The 14,329-nt window shown below is 49.6% G+C and overlaps 5 protein-coding genes across 5 annotated transcripts; 1 reads left to right on the forward strand and 4 right to left on the reverse strand.

Moving 5' to 3' along the window:
* Nucleotides 1-204: 204 nt before the first annotated feature.
* Nucleotides 205-1,686, reverse strand: VTN49DRAFT_2293 (uncharacterized protein; the record flags this gene model as incomplete). Its single annotated transcript, XM_069410002.1, has 3 exons — nt 205-1,081; nt 1,139-1,542; nt 1,597-1,686. 3 exons carry the CDS (start codon nt 1,684-1,686, stop codon nt 205-207), a joined length of 1,371 nt encoding a protein of 456 aa, XP_069268851.1.
* Nucleotides 1,687-4,447: 2,761 nt separating this feature from the next.
* VTN49DRAFT_2294 (uncharacterized protein) lies at nt 4,448-5,610 on the reverse strand (the record flags this gene model as incomplete). The annotated part of the gene is made up of 2 exons (XM_069410003.1): nt 4,448-5,276; nt 5,345-5,610. 2 exons carry the CDS (start codon nt 5,608-5,610, stop codon nt 4,448-4,450), a joined length of 1,095 nt encoding a protein of 364 aa, XP_069268852.1.
* Nucleotides 5,611-6,757: 1,147 nt separating this feature from the next.
* On the forward strand, nt 6,758-8,520 carry VTN49DRAFT_2295 (uncharacterized protein; the record flags this gene model as incomplete). The annotated part of the gene is made up of 2 exons (XM_069410004.1): nt 6,758-7,861; nt 8,098-8,520. 2 exons carry the CDS (start codon nt 6,758-6,760, stop codon nt 8,518-8,520), a joined length of 1,527 nt encoding a protein of 508 aa, XP_069268853.1.
* Nucleotides 8,521-8,919: 399 nt separating this feature from the next.
* VTN49DRAFT_2296 (uncharacterized protein) lies at nt 8,920-10,378 on the reverse strand (the record flags this gene model as incomplete). Its single annotated transcript, XM_069410005.1, has 4 exons — nt 8,920-9,732; nt 9,796-9,850; nt 9,901-10,226; nt 10,307-10,378. 4 exons carry the CDS (start codon nt 10,376-10,378, stop codon nt 8,920-8,922), a joined length of 1,266 nt encoding a protein of 421 aa, XP_069268854.1.
* A 218-nt stretch (nt 10,379-10,596) lies between these two features.
* Nucleotides 10,597-12,351, reverse strand: VTN49DRAFT_2297 (uncharacterized protein; the record flags this gene model as incomplete). The annotated part of the gene is made up of 3 exons (XM_069410006.1): nt 10,597-11,472; nt 11,530-11,763; nt 11,818-12,351. 3 exons carry the CDS (start codon nt 12,349-12,351, stop codon nt 10,597-10,599), a joined length of 1,644 nt encoding a protein of 547 aa, XP_069268855.1.
* Nucleotides 12,352-14,329: the final 1,978 nt, after the last annotated feature.

Genomic DNA, 14,329 nt, shown 5'->3' on the forward strand with positions numbered 1-14,329 from the left:
TTTGGCAACAACTGCGGTATATACCATGTTCAAGTGCTCAGAAAAGTCAGTGAAATACTGGGATTAGTATATCTTTGTGTAGATGGGACGGTAGATGACACCCAACACACACATACAGTATCTTTATACTTCATCTTCCGAATTTCTGCGTCAACGAACCTATTACAATGCTTCTTGGGAGAATGTGTTGAGATCTAAGGCAATTCATCTCCAATCCTGCGGATCTGGCGCAAATTTTGGATTGAAGAACCAGAGCTGAATGCCGGTGAGATTGGCCATACCAAAAACCTCACGGTCACCGAAGACCTGTAAATATTCTTCACTAAAAGGAGTATCAACGTCCTCGCTCTCTTTGAATGTGGAGTTCGACGAGGTATCGGCCATGAGAGCATGACTTCCCGGCAACTTAATTGGGTGTAGGGTTACCTTGCCGGTAATACTATTGTAGACGGCTACCTCGCCGGTTTCGAAGGTGCAGCGGTAGACCAGGTTCCGGGTCAGATATGCAGAGTAATCCTGGGAGACCTCGTCCAGGATGTACTTGTCGCAATGAAGTAACCGGACGCGGAGCCGGTCGTCGGCGTAGTCGTATTCGAGATGGATCCTAGCGTACTTGCCGGTGGCGTGGTAGGACTGAGTGACGGTCTTGTGCCCGTAGGTGTGACAGGTGTCGAGCGCATGCTCGAATCTTTTGATGGGATCATCGGCTGGCAGCGGCAAATGGAAGACTTTCCTCTCGAGCGGCTGCCCTGTCGTCGTTGTCCACTTTGTTTGCTGTACCTCTGGCGACGGTTTCTCCCAGTTGATTTCAAAGGTAACCAATATGTTTTCGGCGGCGGCCAGGTGGTATAGTCTGAGATCGCCAAAGGAGCCAATCTTTTGGACATGATTTGAGCTCAGATCCCAAACATAAACGGGACAAGTCACGACCTTTGAGGGCAGGGGAGCGACGACCACCGTGTCCCCGACGATCGTGTAATGACTGTAGAAGACTTTAAGTCGTTTAACGCGTTTCCGTTTCATGTGTAGATCCCATGCTGTCAACTCAGTAGCCCAAGCACTAGTACCACTAATCTCCGACCTCAAACCAACTGTTAGGCAAACAGCTGACAAGATAGATATCACAGCTGCTCCTTACCAAAACTTTTCGTACCTCTCAGTAACAAGGTATCTATCAGACAATGTTATCTGACCAGAACCTGCTAAGCCATTGTTGCGGGCCCACGTCGATTTCTTCCCAGTCTCGAGGTCGAGCATCTGGACGTCACCGCGTTTCGGGTTGTCATAGCATAGCCGGTGCGAATAGCACTGGATCCTGCCGATTGATGAAGATACGTAATCCGTCGGCCAGGGAAGGAAGATCTTCCTGACTGGTTGGACATGCTGCAAGCCATGTCGCCATCGGAAATAGCTCGCAGCATCTGGGATCGCCATATCTATGCTGACACCTTCCAGATCTAGGCCAAGGAATGCAAGCGTTTCGCGCAAAAAGGGCGCGATAATTGTATCGCACGTAAATATCCTGTACCATGTCTTCGAGACCTAGGGTTTTTGTCAGGAGAGTGACCAGAGCATCGAGGAGTGGTCGATACCCACCCTCTGGCTCCGGACAATGTCTTCCAAATCCAGACACTCTACGACCTGAATCAGGACTTCGAGAGGCAGAGAGCCAACAATATCATACATGGTCTCGAATCGAACCTGACAAGCCACCTCAGAGGAATCGTTGTTTATATCGAAGAATCAACCTCGGGCTCTCCAAACAACTGGGCCAAGAGCACAACTCGGAGAAAATGATCTGATAATAGCCTACATCACGCCCATCCATCAGTAAATAACACTTAGTAATGACAAACGCTAAGTTGTTAGGCTAAAGGTTAACCCCGCAGAGCTGATGTACCCACGCAATCCCGGGTCTTTTTGCCCTGCAAGTACCAAAGTATAATGTTGAGCTTCCATGGTAAAAGCAAATTCTAAAGTGTGCGAAAAAGGATGCTGTCCGAAGCTGAACAATTAATTCTGTTTCTCTATGGATCCACACGAAGAAAGTTCTGCCAAGGTACTATCTCGGAGAACTCGAAATGTAACGGACAAGGAGGAACAACTTCGTGGCTTATCAACCGGTTGGCCAACTGCTCAATCTCCCTCAGGTTCTGTGCCACAGTTTCCGGGCACATCTATTCACTGACAGGCTTCAGTGCAGCAACGCAGGAATTGCTAGCAGAACCGCTCTAAATACCATTCAAAATCGGTGTGTGCCACAGACGGATGTAACAGGAATAACCAGCTGAGTGATATACAGGCTATACAGACGGCATTGAAGATTTGTAGATGGCGGCTGATTCCTGACAGAAATGAAAAATGACTGCCTGCTTCTTCGCACTGGTTATTGATTAACCAGAAGTGGGGTGAACAAGAACGCAAGGACGAGGCAACGGTGGTTCCCGATTTCTCACGGCGACGTCTGAACAGAACCTAATCCTCACTTGCGGAACAAGATCTTCACAACATGAGGACAGGATGATGAAAGACGCACTGCTTACTTTAGTGCTCTAGGAGACTTCATACAGGCAGATGATGCATTCTTTGTCGTGCATTCAGCCTTCGTGCCAATGTCTGTTTGTTCGGTGCGAAGTCTGGATTGAAGAACCAGAGCTCAAGGCCAGCCCTATTGGCCAGCCCAAAAACTTCACGATCACCGAAGACATTCAAATAAAATGGGCTGAATGGTAAATCTCCCCGCTGTGGCTCGCGTTTGGATTCTGACGAGGTGTCTGCCATTATATTACCCAACTGGTTTTCGTGCAGGGTTACTATGCCGCTGGTGGCATTGTAGACGGCAACATCATAGGCAGTCTGTCTGAAGCGGTATACTAAGTTTCGTGTCAGATAGACGGATCACATCCGGATAAGGACGCCGTTGGTGAGGGGCACGGGGTTGTCAGTTCAAGTCCGCTGGACATCGAGCCTGTCGATAGTGCTGTCGTACTCGAGATGTACTATGCAATCTCCAGGCTCGAGGAAGAGCTGGGCCACAGTTTTGTGACCATAGGAACGACCGGGGTTCCCAAGCTCTTGCCGATACCAGGACACGAAGTGATTTGTCGGGATTTGCAATTGAAAAGGTGTTCCGATTGAGTACCCGTTCCGTCGCCGTCCATTTGGACCGATGCACCATAGGCGACTCATTATCCCCGCTTGGGTGGATCTCGAATGTAGTTAGTATATTCTCAGCCGCTTCCATATGACACATAATGAGGCCAGAGAATCTGCCAATGTAATGAACATCATTCGAATTCAAATTCCACATATGGACGGGGAAGTTTCCCTAATACGGGTCTCGCCTTACGTGAGAAATAACCACCCTATTCTCGACGATCGTAAATTGGGAAGGGACACCAGGAATCTGTTGACCGTACTTCTGTTTGGTATGTATATCCTAAGCTGTCAATTCGATCGAGCCCTCACTAGTCATGAAATTGAGTGTCAGGTAAAGCAAAAGGATTCTCTACCTGCTTCTACTTATTACTTACTATGCGATCGAGGTTATTACAAGATATCAATCAGACAATGCGAAGTGATAAATCGACTCTGTTTCACTGCCGGCCCAAGTCGATTTCTGCCCAGTCTCGAGATTTAGAGTCTCGATTCTGTTGTTGTGCTTATCGCAATACCATAATCGGCGTGATTGGAACTGGAACCTTTCGGGCATGTGATTCACATGTTCTGGCCATGGAAAGAAGATCTTCTCGACCGGTCGTGCGTACTGCAAGCCAAGGTGCCAACTGAAGTATCTTGTCGCGTTGGTGATGGCCGCTTTGCTGTCGACTCCCTCCTGGTCCAGACCCAGAAACGCAAGTGTTTTGGGCAAATAAGGTGTGACGGTGGCATCGTACGCGAAAATTGAGCGCCATCGCTTGGAGACCTAGGGATCTGCTAGGTTAGGGCACGTAACCTTTGAATATCAGGAAGTGGTCGCCATACACACTCTTGCTCCGTACGATGTCTTCCAGATCAAGATGCTCCGCGATGTAGATCACGAGTTCTAGAGGCAGAGAGCCGATAATATCATACGCCATGATGTTCTCGAGTCGAACTCGAGGTGCCGTTCGGGGGAGATCATCATTAGTATTGAAGTAGTTACTAAAAACTCTGAGCCTCATCTACTAGTAAATCAGGCTGAGAGCACGGCTTGCGGGGGATCGGATCATGATTCGATAGAACCCCACAGCACTGATCTGGCTCACCCAGATGCGCATTAGCTCAGCCATTTTGTCAATTACCTAACTAGTAGTTTGTATGCAACTGTGTAGGTGGCATTGCGGATAGCTCCTGAATCCAGTCCTGATAAACATAGTATCGTACTGAACTACTGGTTGATCGCAGAAAGAATAGACAAGTTCCGATGCTGCTCTGAAACGTCAAGAACGCACTATCTGTCTTGCATTCACCGTTTGCTCCAACGTCGGAGGTCTGGCGCGAATTTTGGATTAAAAAACGAGAGATGAACGCCCGTTTCGACGGCCAAGCCCAAGACCTCCCGGTCGCCGAAGACATCGAAAACCCATTTTCCCAGGCGGATTTTCTGGCTTATAGACTTTGGAGAAGAGATTCTGATCATATTTCTCGAGTCCAGCAATTTTGCGTGAAGAGTCGCCGTGCCCGTGGTGGCATTGTAAACGGCAATTTTGTCGACCTTCGTGCTGCTGCGGTAGTACAGGTTGGGAGTAAGGTACGCACGTTCTGGGTACTCTTGGATGATCTCGTTGCAGTAGACCCACTGAACGCTGAGCCGGTCCGCGGCGTGGTCGTATTCCAGTCGGCCTGTTGCGTACTTGTCGGACCAAGTGAAGAGCTGGGTCACAGTCTTATGGCCAAAAGTGCGAGAGCACTCGTTGTAGATCCAAAATGACGGGCCCACAGGGCGATCCGGCATCGAGAGGAAAAAGCTCTTTTGCTCAACCAGTTGCCCAGTTGTTGTCCTCCACTTGGTCTGCTGCACCGCAAGCGGATGTTTCTCACAGTTTATCTCGAATGCTACTAGGATGTTCTCAGCCGCGTCCATGTGGCACAATTTGAGATTCGAAAAGCTGCCGATGCTCTGGACATGATTTGAACCCAGATCCCAAACGTAAACTGGCCTTGGTTGCCTGCCGTGGCCGGGAATAATGACGACCTTGTCCTCGACGATTGAATGAGACAGGCAGCTACGGGAAATCCGTTGGCTGAGTTTCTGTTTTGTGTGTATATTCCACGCCGTCAAGTTATTTAACCCACTGGCAGTCATCAAGTAAGATATCAGAAGACAGCTGAAAAGATAAAAGCGGCTATTCTTCTTGCTTACGTTTCGCTAGAAACCAGAACAAGGTAGCGATCGGATAGACAGACCCGAAGGAGCGCTCCTGTTTCGCTGCCGGTCCAAGTCGAGATCTTTCCAGTCTCAAGATCCAGCATCTCAACTTCGTTGCTATCCGTTTTGCAGTAACACAACCGGCGTGAATGGCACTGAATCTTATAGGGCAGTCTGGGCCCACGACCTGGCCAGGGGAGGAAGACTGTCTTGACCGGTCGAGCATACTGCAAGCCATGTCGCCACCTGAAGTAGCTCATCGCGTCGGCGATCGCTATATCTGTGCTGACACCATCCATATCCAAGCCAAGGAAGGAAAGTGTTTCACGCAAAACAGGCGTGATGATTGTATTGCATGAGAAAATAGAACGCCATCGCTTAGAAACCTAGACTCTGTCAGACGGACCGTTTGGCTTCCAATTCCGATGAATTGTTGAAACACACCCTTTGACTCCGGACAATGTCTTTTAGATCTAAATACTCCACAACATAAATGAGAAGCTCGAGAGGGAGAGAGCCGACAATATCATACATGGTCTTGGTTGAGCCCTGAGATGCTGCTTTTGGTTTCGTCACTGGTATCGAAGAACTCAACTCATCGTGAAACCGGCTGAAAACACAGTTTGCGGGAAGATTTGACCTGAGTCCAGCCCCGCAGTGCTGGTTTGTCACGCCCAAACGAGAAGAAGAAATTTCAGCATTCTCGCTACCTATTCCTCACTACTTTACAGTGTTGAAATGCCATTTCATGGTGGAATCGAGTGAAGCAAACCAAAAACATGCGAGCAGGTAATAGCACTTACTCTAATTGGTCCAAGTAAATCGATTGCCACGACTCCTACATTTACACGTAGAAGTTTGCGTCGGGGTATGTTTGCTGAGTTAGGAGTGAACGCCAGGATAAACGTTGGGCTGTCAACAGTAGTGAATAAGTTTTTGCTTGATTCCATCAGGCCAGAAAAGCCCACACTTTGATCATTTCCAAGCGTGTCTCATATACATCGATCGTTCATGTGCTCGATGTCCAATAAACAGCAGCAGACCGACAGTCCGGGGTGATAAAGGTCGGATGCAACCGCGCAGCGTAGAGGCGATTATTTAGGGTTATTTTCGGCCTCAATGCTCAGGCCAAGAGATTACGAGACTGTACTTGATACACGTGACCAATTACTCACGTGACTTCCGGTGTAAGATACTCTTCGGAGATAAGCGCAAAAGCTTTTTAGATTGGGTAATCCCGACGATCAGATAACTAACCGAGCTGCGACGAATCGGAATCGGTTTGACATTCCTCCGAGGTTCTTCCGTCATCAATTTTCCTGCAGAGCCACTTTTCGCCATCCGTCTCTCCAACCTCTCCTCTCTCCTTTCATCAGCCCCTATGGTGCGGTGGTACATTTAGAAACCATGTCACATCCGGCAACTTCGGCCATCGTAAGACAGGCGTCGCGGGTTTACTCCCGTCGTCTGCTTTCGACCGGCCTACCATCGGTATCGGTTTCCCTTCAGCGAGCACCAGGCCGACGATATGTAACCCAAACCAAGTCCGGCAATGCCCAAGTCAACATGGACACCGCCATCAAGGCGGAGCAGAAAGAGTTCACGAGGCAAACTGGGCTTCAACCTCAGGATGCCCAGCTGCCGGCGTCATCGATATCTGGAGACGCGTCGATGAGTCCCTCTGCAGGGATCTTGAAACAGGCAACTATCATGGAGCAAGGAAGTCGTCCTATCTATCTCGATATGCAGGCTACCACACCGACGGACCCTCGAGTTTTGGATGCCATGCTTCCATTCCTCACGGGCCTGTACGGGAATCCTCATTCGCGGACACATGCCTACGGCTGGGAAACAGAAAAGGCCGTGGAGGAAGCACGAAAGCATGTTGCCAATCTCATTGGAGCAGATCCTAAGGAAATTATTTTCACGAGCGGTGCGACAGAGAGCAATAATATGAGTATCAAGGGGGTAGCAAGATTCTTTGGACGATCGGGAAAGAAGAAGCATATCATCACCACACAGACCGAACATAAGTGCGTTCTTGACAGCTGTCGACACCTTCAAGATGAAGGATACGAAATCACATATCTGCCGGTGCAGAGCAATGGCTTGATTCGACTTGAGGACCTGAAGGAAGCCATTCGCCCGGACACAGTGCTGGTCAGCGTGATGACGGTCAACAATGAAATTGGTGTTATTCAGCCAATCAAGGAAATTGGAGAAATTTGCCGTGCTAACAAGGTGTTTTTCCACACTGATGCGGCTCAGGCGGTGGGCAAGATTCCCATCGACGTTAATGCAATGAACATTGACTTGATGTCCATTTCTGGGCACAAGATCTATGGCCCGAAGGGTATCGGGGCGTGCTACGTGCGACGACGGCCGCGCGTGCGTCTTGATCCTATCATCACTGGAGGCGGGCAGGAGCGAGGCCTCCGCAGTGGTACTCTGGCGCCTCATCTTGTCGTTGGTTTGGGAGAGGCATGCCGAATTGCCAAGGAAGATTTAGAGGTAAGAAAATCCCCCCCCTCAAAAAAAAAGCATTTCCCATCATCTCGGATGATTAGATGCTTTCAATATGCATGGCTTTCTGAGTTCGCCTGGCATGAGCGCCACGGTATTCCCGTGGAGCCAGGCCCAATGATTGGCGTAGCAGGGGTAATGATCGAGATGCATTTTTTTTTCCATTTTGCTTCGACCGTATCTCATCAATATGCTTTGAGGACCGTGAGCTGACTGCTTGACAGTATGATTCGGCACACATTAAGCGGCTCTCCAAGCGACTGGTGGACGGGCTGCTGTCCATGGAACACACGATGTTGAACGGTGACCCTGAGCGCCGTTACCCGGGCTGCGTCAACGTGTCCTTCGCCTACATTGAAGGCGAGTCGCTCCTCATGGCCCTGAAGGACGTCGCGCTGTCCTCGGGCAGTGCCTGTACGTCGGCCTCGCTGGAGCCGAGTTACGTGCTGCGCGCGCTGGGAAACAGTGACGAGAACGCGCACAGCAGCATCCGGTTCGGTATTGGACGATTCACCACAGAGGCCGAGGTCGACTATGTGCTCCAGGCAGTCAAGGAGCGCGTGCACTTCCTGCGCGAGCTGAGCCCGCTATGGGAGCTCGTCCAGGAAGGTGTTGATCTGAAGACGATTGAATGGACGCAGCATTAAGCTGAATCTTTCTTTCCACTCATGGACTTTATTCGATCATTCTTGCAACTTAATCGGGCTGAGGTTTTATTGATATGCTGTATGGCGTTCACCTAGCTGGTTATCTAGGATTGGTGTATGTACAGTAGTAACGGGACTAGTCGTATATATATATTTTGATGATGATCTAGTTCTAGAATCAAAGCGTAGATGATTAACCCGAACGTGCTTCTCAACGTTGAAGTTGGTCCGCAACGTCAACGAGTACAAACATAACTGCTGGTGATCAAATAGATAGCCAGCAATACTAACTGTATCTCTTTGGTAGTATCAACCATTCTACATCATTGGAGGTGGCCAAAAACAAAAAGATAAGGAGAAAGGAAACAACACTCAAGAAAGAACAAAGCAACACAAGCATCACTCCTCCAACCCCAATCCTTCGGATCCAACCTTGTGATACGGCGGCTTAGCATCTTTAGCGCGCTCCTTGTCGAACCGCCAGACCCCGCCCGTGCGGTCGCTCTCGATTCCCGCGCCGTCGCCGTGGATTAAATCGAGCATGGTCGCCAGACGCATGAAGAGCTTGTCGTCGGCCTCGTTGATGCGCTTGAAGAAGCGCCGCTCCCATTCGATGCCGGCTTCTTTCTCTTTCCTGCGAAGTTCCCGTTGCGCGTTCTCGATCTTGGACTTTGCGATCGAGGTGGCTTCCATGTCGCCGCGTTCGATGGCCTGCGCGACGTCGCGCCACGCTCGCCGGCTCTCGTACGCGTCCTGTTCCTCGATCGGGGCCACGGTGAGCGGGGTGGTCTTGGCCTTTGTCACGTCAAAGGTTTCAATGTCTTCCTTGCGGCGGGCATCCCGGATGGTGAAGACGCTGGACCATTGGCCTTCGGCAGTGAAGAGGGGATTCTTCTCGCCCTCGTCGGCTTTGTACAAAATCGCGTGAAACGAATTCTTTTTCCCGCTGATCCAGCCCTTGCCGCTGTAGTCGATTCGGGCGATGTAGCCGTTGGAGCTGGCGATTTTTGTGCTCTTCTCCAACTCCACGAACGGAGTGCCGTAGATTAATGATTCGATGTGTAGACTCGGAAGAGTGATCAGGTAGACTTCCCGATCCGACTCATTGTCCTTGTCCTTTCCAGGAGGGGTCAAGGAGAGGAGTGCGTGTCCCAGCTGTTTAACTTGAATGGTACTCGAAAAGGAAGCTTTTTGGGCGTTATATCCTTGTAGCTAATCGGCGAGCATGTTATCACCACTATCCCACGACGAGATTCATGAGCAGACGGCACATACTTCAACTCCATGTTTCTCATTGATAATCGAATACGCGGTCGCAGGCGGATGATGGCTGTACTGGTCAGCAAAGGAGACCAGCTATCTGCCGTCTTCATCGCCCACCTGACTTGCTCGCTGATGAGTGTCGTCTCACCGATATCAGAGTTGTTTTCCCATTTCCCTAGGAACAGCTCGCCCAGGAACGGATTCAGCGGCTTCTTCTCGCTGCCCAACTTCTCACTGCGCGTGCAGTACTGCTGGTGTAATGTACTCAGAAACCATTTGAGCACGGCGAGCGCTCTTCGATCCGGATCCGGCTCTCGCGCGGGCGCAACAAAAAGCTCGGGATGTTCGGCCCAGTAGGCGGAGTATTCGGTAAGCGATGTCGAAGAGAGGATAAATGGAGGAGCAGTCAAGGAGGAAAGATCCCCATTGAAAGAGGCAATGGACTGAAGGAAATGCTCTGTTAGCTCATTGAACGGGACTGTCCCACCATGTACCCTATTCCCATCGAGGCATGTTTTGGTACCTTGAGGAAACTCGACCAAGATCCGCTCTTTGAGCTGTGGATATTGTTGACATCTTCTTTTGTAGCAGTCATGATGTATACAGAACGCTATGTATATGAGGCGAAAGTTGTAAAGAAGACGGCGAATTTCTATTTGAAATAGAAACCAAGTTCATTTCAGCGCTGAAGGTTGGATCGACGTCATCCCGCAGCCTTTCCGAATTAGGCGATTTAATTAACATTAAATAACTAAATTTGTGCCTAAGGCGCCAATGGCTATGCAACGCGCTTCCGCAAACAGTCAATAGTACCTATGCCGGTGAGACTTTTTGTTCTTTTCGATCAACTTTTTGCCGCCATTTTGCCCCGAATAGTGTTGTCAACCACATGCACACGCCTGCCGCAACCAGTATAAGGGCAGTGATTGTGCTAAACCAGCCCACTCCGATAGCTTCGACGATGGGGAGTACAACTCCTGTCCCCAAAGCAGCAAACGCATACCGAAACATATAGTTACCCGCCACGACTTCGGCGCTGCGTCCCTTGGACTGCATGACATCGAGACAGTACGTGTTGAGACTGGGGAAGCAGAACAATTGCCCCACGCCCTGCAGGAACATAACGATAACGGGCACCGGAATGCCGCCAACCTCTTTCTCAACGGTCCAGCCGTATATCAGAATACAGCCGGGAATAAGGACACCCAGAAACAGGAGGCAGGATTTCAGACGGTCCTCGGGCACCCGGACCCCGTTGCGCTTGCGGATCCATTTCTTAACGACATAGTCGGCATATCGCCCGCCGATGAACGTGCCCACGAGGTATCCACATCCCGGGGCAATGTAGAAGAGTCCCGATTGAATTGGAGTTGTCAGGTTGAATCTCGGATTCAACACATATCGAATTGGTGTGAGGAGAGAGTATTGATTCCACACCAGTGCTGCCGCGGCGACCGCAGCAAAGAACAGGTTGGGATACGCAAAGAGTATGATTAGGACTCGAGACGGATTAATGCGGGTCCAGATGGCGTGCAATCGCTCGGAAGTCGTGCATTCAGCCAGATCATTGATTGTTTTGTGCGGTATTGTCTCCGGGAAAAGAGTAATGACGAGCAGCATGGCCAAGCCAGCAAGAGCACTTTGGAGCCAGAAATATACCCGCCAGGAGCGAAACGTTACAATGACTCCCTGGATGCGCATATGTTATTTGACAGTCCGATATGATGGCAGATGGGATACACTTACTCCGAGAAAAGGACCAAATGCAGGTCCAATCAAAGTCCCCGACAAAAACCAGCCCAACGCAGTTGCTCGCTCTATTGGCGTGTAGATGTCGCCAATTGCTGAACTGCCCACGACGAGGAATGATGTCCCTGGGAATGCTGTAAGGGCTCTGAAAATGAAATATGACACCAGGTTAGGTGACAATGCTGTCGCAACACTAAACGCGAAAAACATTGTAGCGCTAGATACGCAGATCTGGCTATCATGAGCATCTCATTCTGACGGGAAAAAGGGGGCGTCATAACTTACAGGTTTTCTCCCCCAGACTTGGCTCAATGGTCCCCAGAAAGTGGCCGCCAATCCCATGAAGAGCATGTAAACTGCATTGCTGGCATTGACAACACTCCCAGTTGTATTGAAGGTCTTCGCAACTTCGGGCACAGCCGCCAAGATCGATGTGGAAGATACTGGCGCGAGGAACGAGCAGAAAGAGAGGATAGCGACGATGACTATCTTCCTTGCTGGCGAGAATCGGAGATATTGGTCCGCATTTTCTTCCCGGAACGTGGTGATGGTCGAGGTGTGCAAGTCTTGGTGCGAGATGTGACTCTGGACTTGGTATAAGGTATCCGCATTATCGAGCTGACTGCGATGAGTTCGGATGGCTTCAAGTTCAGGACCTTTCTCCGGGTCTGTGTCAAGTCCTCGATTGTCGTTTGGTTCTTGAGATCCTTTATCGCTATGCGTACCATCGAATGACTTAGATGACCGCTGGGATGGGATGTCGTCGCTAACATGCGCGTTGGTATCCCGAGGATTCACCGAGCTTTTCTCAGATGCCATGGCCTGTCGTCTGAAAGAACAATTGCATTATCCGTATGAACTAATCTCGTCGATGCAATTGCGAAATCCCTCAACTTTGTGAAAACTTGAGACAACACAGGCTCTGTAGTATTAAAAGAACACGATGCAAATTAGAACCAACAATTGAAGCACAGGAAAAGACATGCACATTCATATATCATCAATGAGTCAGAAAAGTTTTCTGCGAAACTTGAACAAGAATCGCCACATCACAATCCCTGATATCAACATGTTCGGCACAAGAAGTGGATGATTTAGCACTTCAGCAGTGGTCTTCTTTAGATGATATCCCTTGCCTTTCAACCAGTCAAATTCGCTGTCATTGTAATCAGGACCCAACAAGAGTTCCAGAAGGGTTTTCAGGTCCAATAAGGCTGAAGACAACTCCATCGAACGCATCGCGACTGGTGGATGTGTTGAGCTCTGGAGGAAAAAGGTTTCGGATAAGAATCCGGTCCGATTTCCGCTTGGCGATGATCCGAATCGCTTGGCTTTTGTTGCTCGGAAAGTTGCCGATAGGACCCAGATTTCGCCAACGGAGTACAACACTCCCAGTTCTCTTGATCGTTCGTCGAGCGCTTTTTAGTATTGTCCGATATACGGACATGACGTTCGCGCGAAATGTGAGTTAGTACAACACTCGCACCTACAATCTGCAACACGAACAGCAAGGACTTGTCGCTTTCGGAGTTTTTCGATGACGATTTCAGTTGGAAGACTCGCGCAACTGAAGAAGAAACGGAAAATCGGCGACAGAGGAATGCAACATCGGCGGCCTGCTCGTCCTCCAAACAGCCAACAGAGCAGTACATACTAGAGCATCAACGTCAGAAGAAACAGTGAGACACGATGGCATCGGACCAATATTGCGAACGACGCCCTAAAATCGTCACGAATGACATTGACTACCATTTCACGGCTGACCGGATAGTCTTTATCCAAACTTGAAGTTTGATCTAGGCACGTTCGATTCTGATCGATCACCGTGGAGGCCAAGCAAAAAGGCTGGGGCTAGCGATGGGACCGGACCGGGCCGATCAAAACCGTGGAAATCATTTCCCAGATCCCTCGGTCTCTTATCAGGTTGTGCACTATATATCTCAGTGCTTTCAGGATGCTGCTTTCGCGTTCATGACTCTTCTCGACCGTGATAGGATGGAAGATGACAAGCGAACAGCAACAAAACCATCTCTACGGTGTTTGAACACTTTACTGACCTTCTGAATCTCAATCAATCGCGGATTAGTATCTTGAAGAATGGAACTGTATTTAGCATTAGGGAAGCTGCACCCGCAGCCGAATGCCAATCCAAACAGCCAGGTTATATAAACCGCCCCCCTTGAAAGCCGACCCTAAGCAACCTTTCACTGAACTAGACCTTTCATTCGGCCTTGCCCGGGGTACCGTAGTCTGTACGAATGCCTTGGATGACCCGTTCTGCTAAGGCAGCGGTTCTGTTCGGGCCAGCAGGCACCACGTATCAGTACGCGCTACTGCATTAGGTGGGATTTCGCGGTAGGGTTCGGCTGCTCTTCCTCCGTAGTCCGTACTGTACATCGTCATGTGCCTTGCATGACATGAATAGCATAGCGGACATGCATACCAAAAACTACACTCATGTCCATCCCTACGGCCGGTGCTAGAGAGTGCCTTCGGAGATATATTCCTGTGCAGGTACCAGTGTCCACGGTCGATTATCAGATGATCTGATAGGAGTTTAAATGTTTAACTCCGGCACGTTGCTGACACAGTTCAGATTACACTCTCTACTCACCCAAGGAGTTAAGACTGTTTACGCAAGATCTCCGTACAAAGAGGATTTATTTGATAGTACCGAATGTCATGACCTGATTCAGCATCGCATGCATAGCCAATTGCACCAGTAATACTTATCAGTTTCCCAGTTTGGTTTGGGTGTAGCCTACAGGGCACTAGCTTGGTAGCCTAGTATCGTTAC

Source organism: Thermomyces lanuginosus (genome assembly GCF_041956635.1).
Source record: "Thermomyces lanuginosus strain ATCC 200065 unplaced genomic scaffold VTN49scaffold_27, whole genome shotgun sequence".
Classification (NCBI taxonomy): Eukaryota; Fungi; Ascomycota; class Eurotiomycetes; order Eurotiales; family Trichocomaceae; genus Thermomyces; species Thermomyces lanuginosus.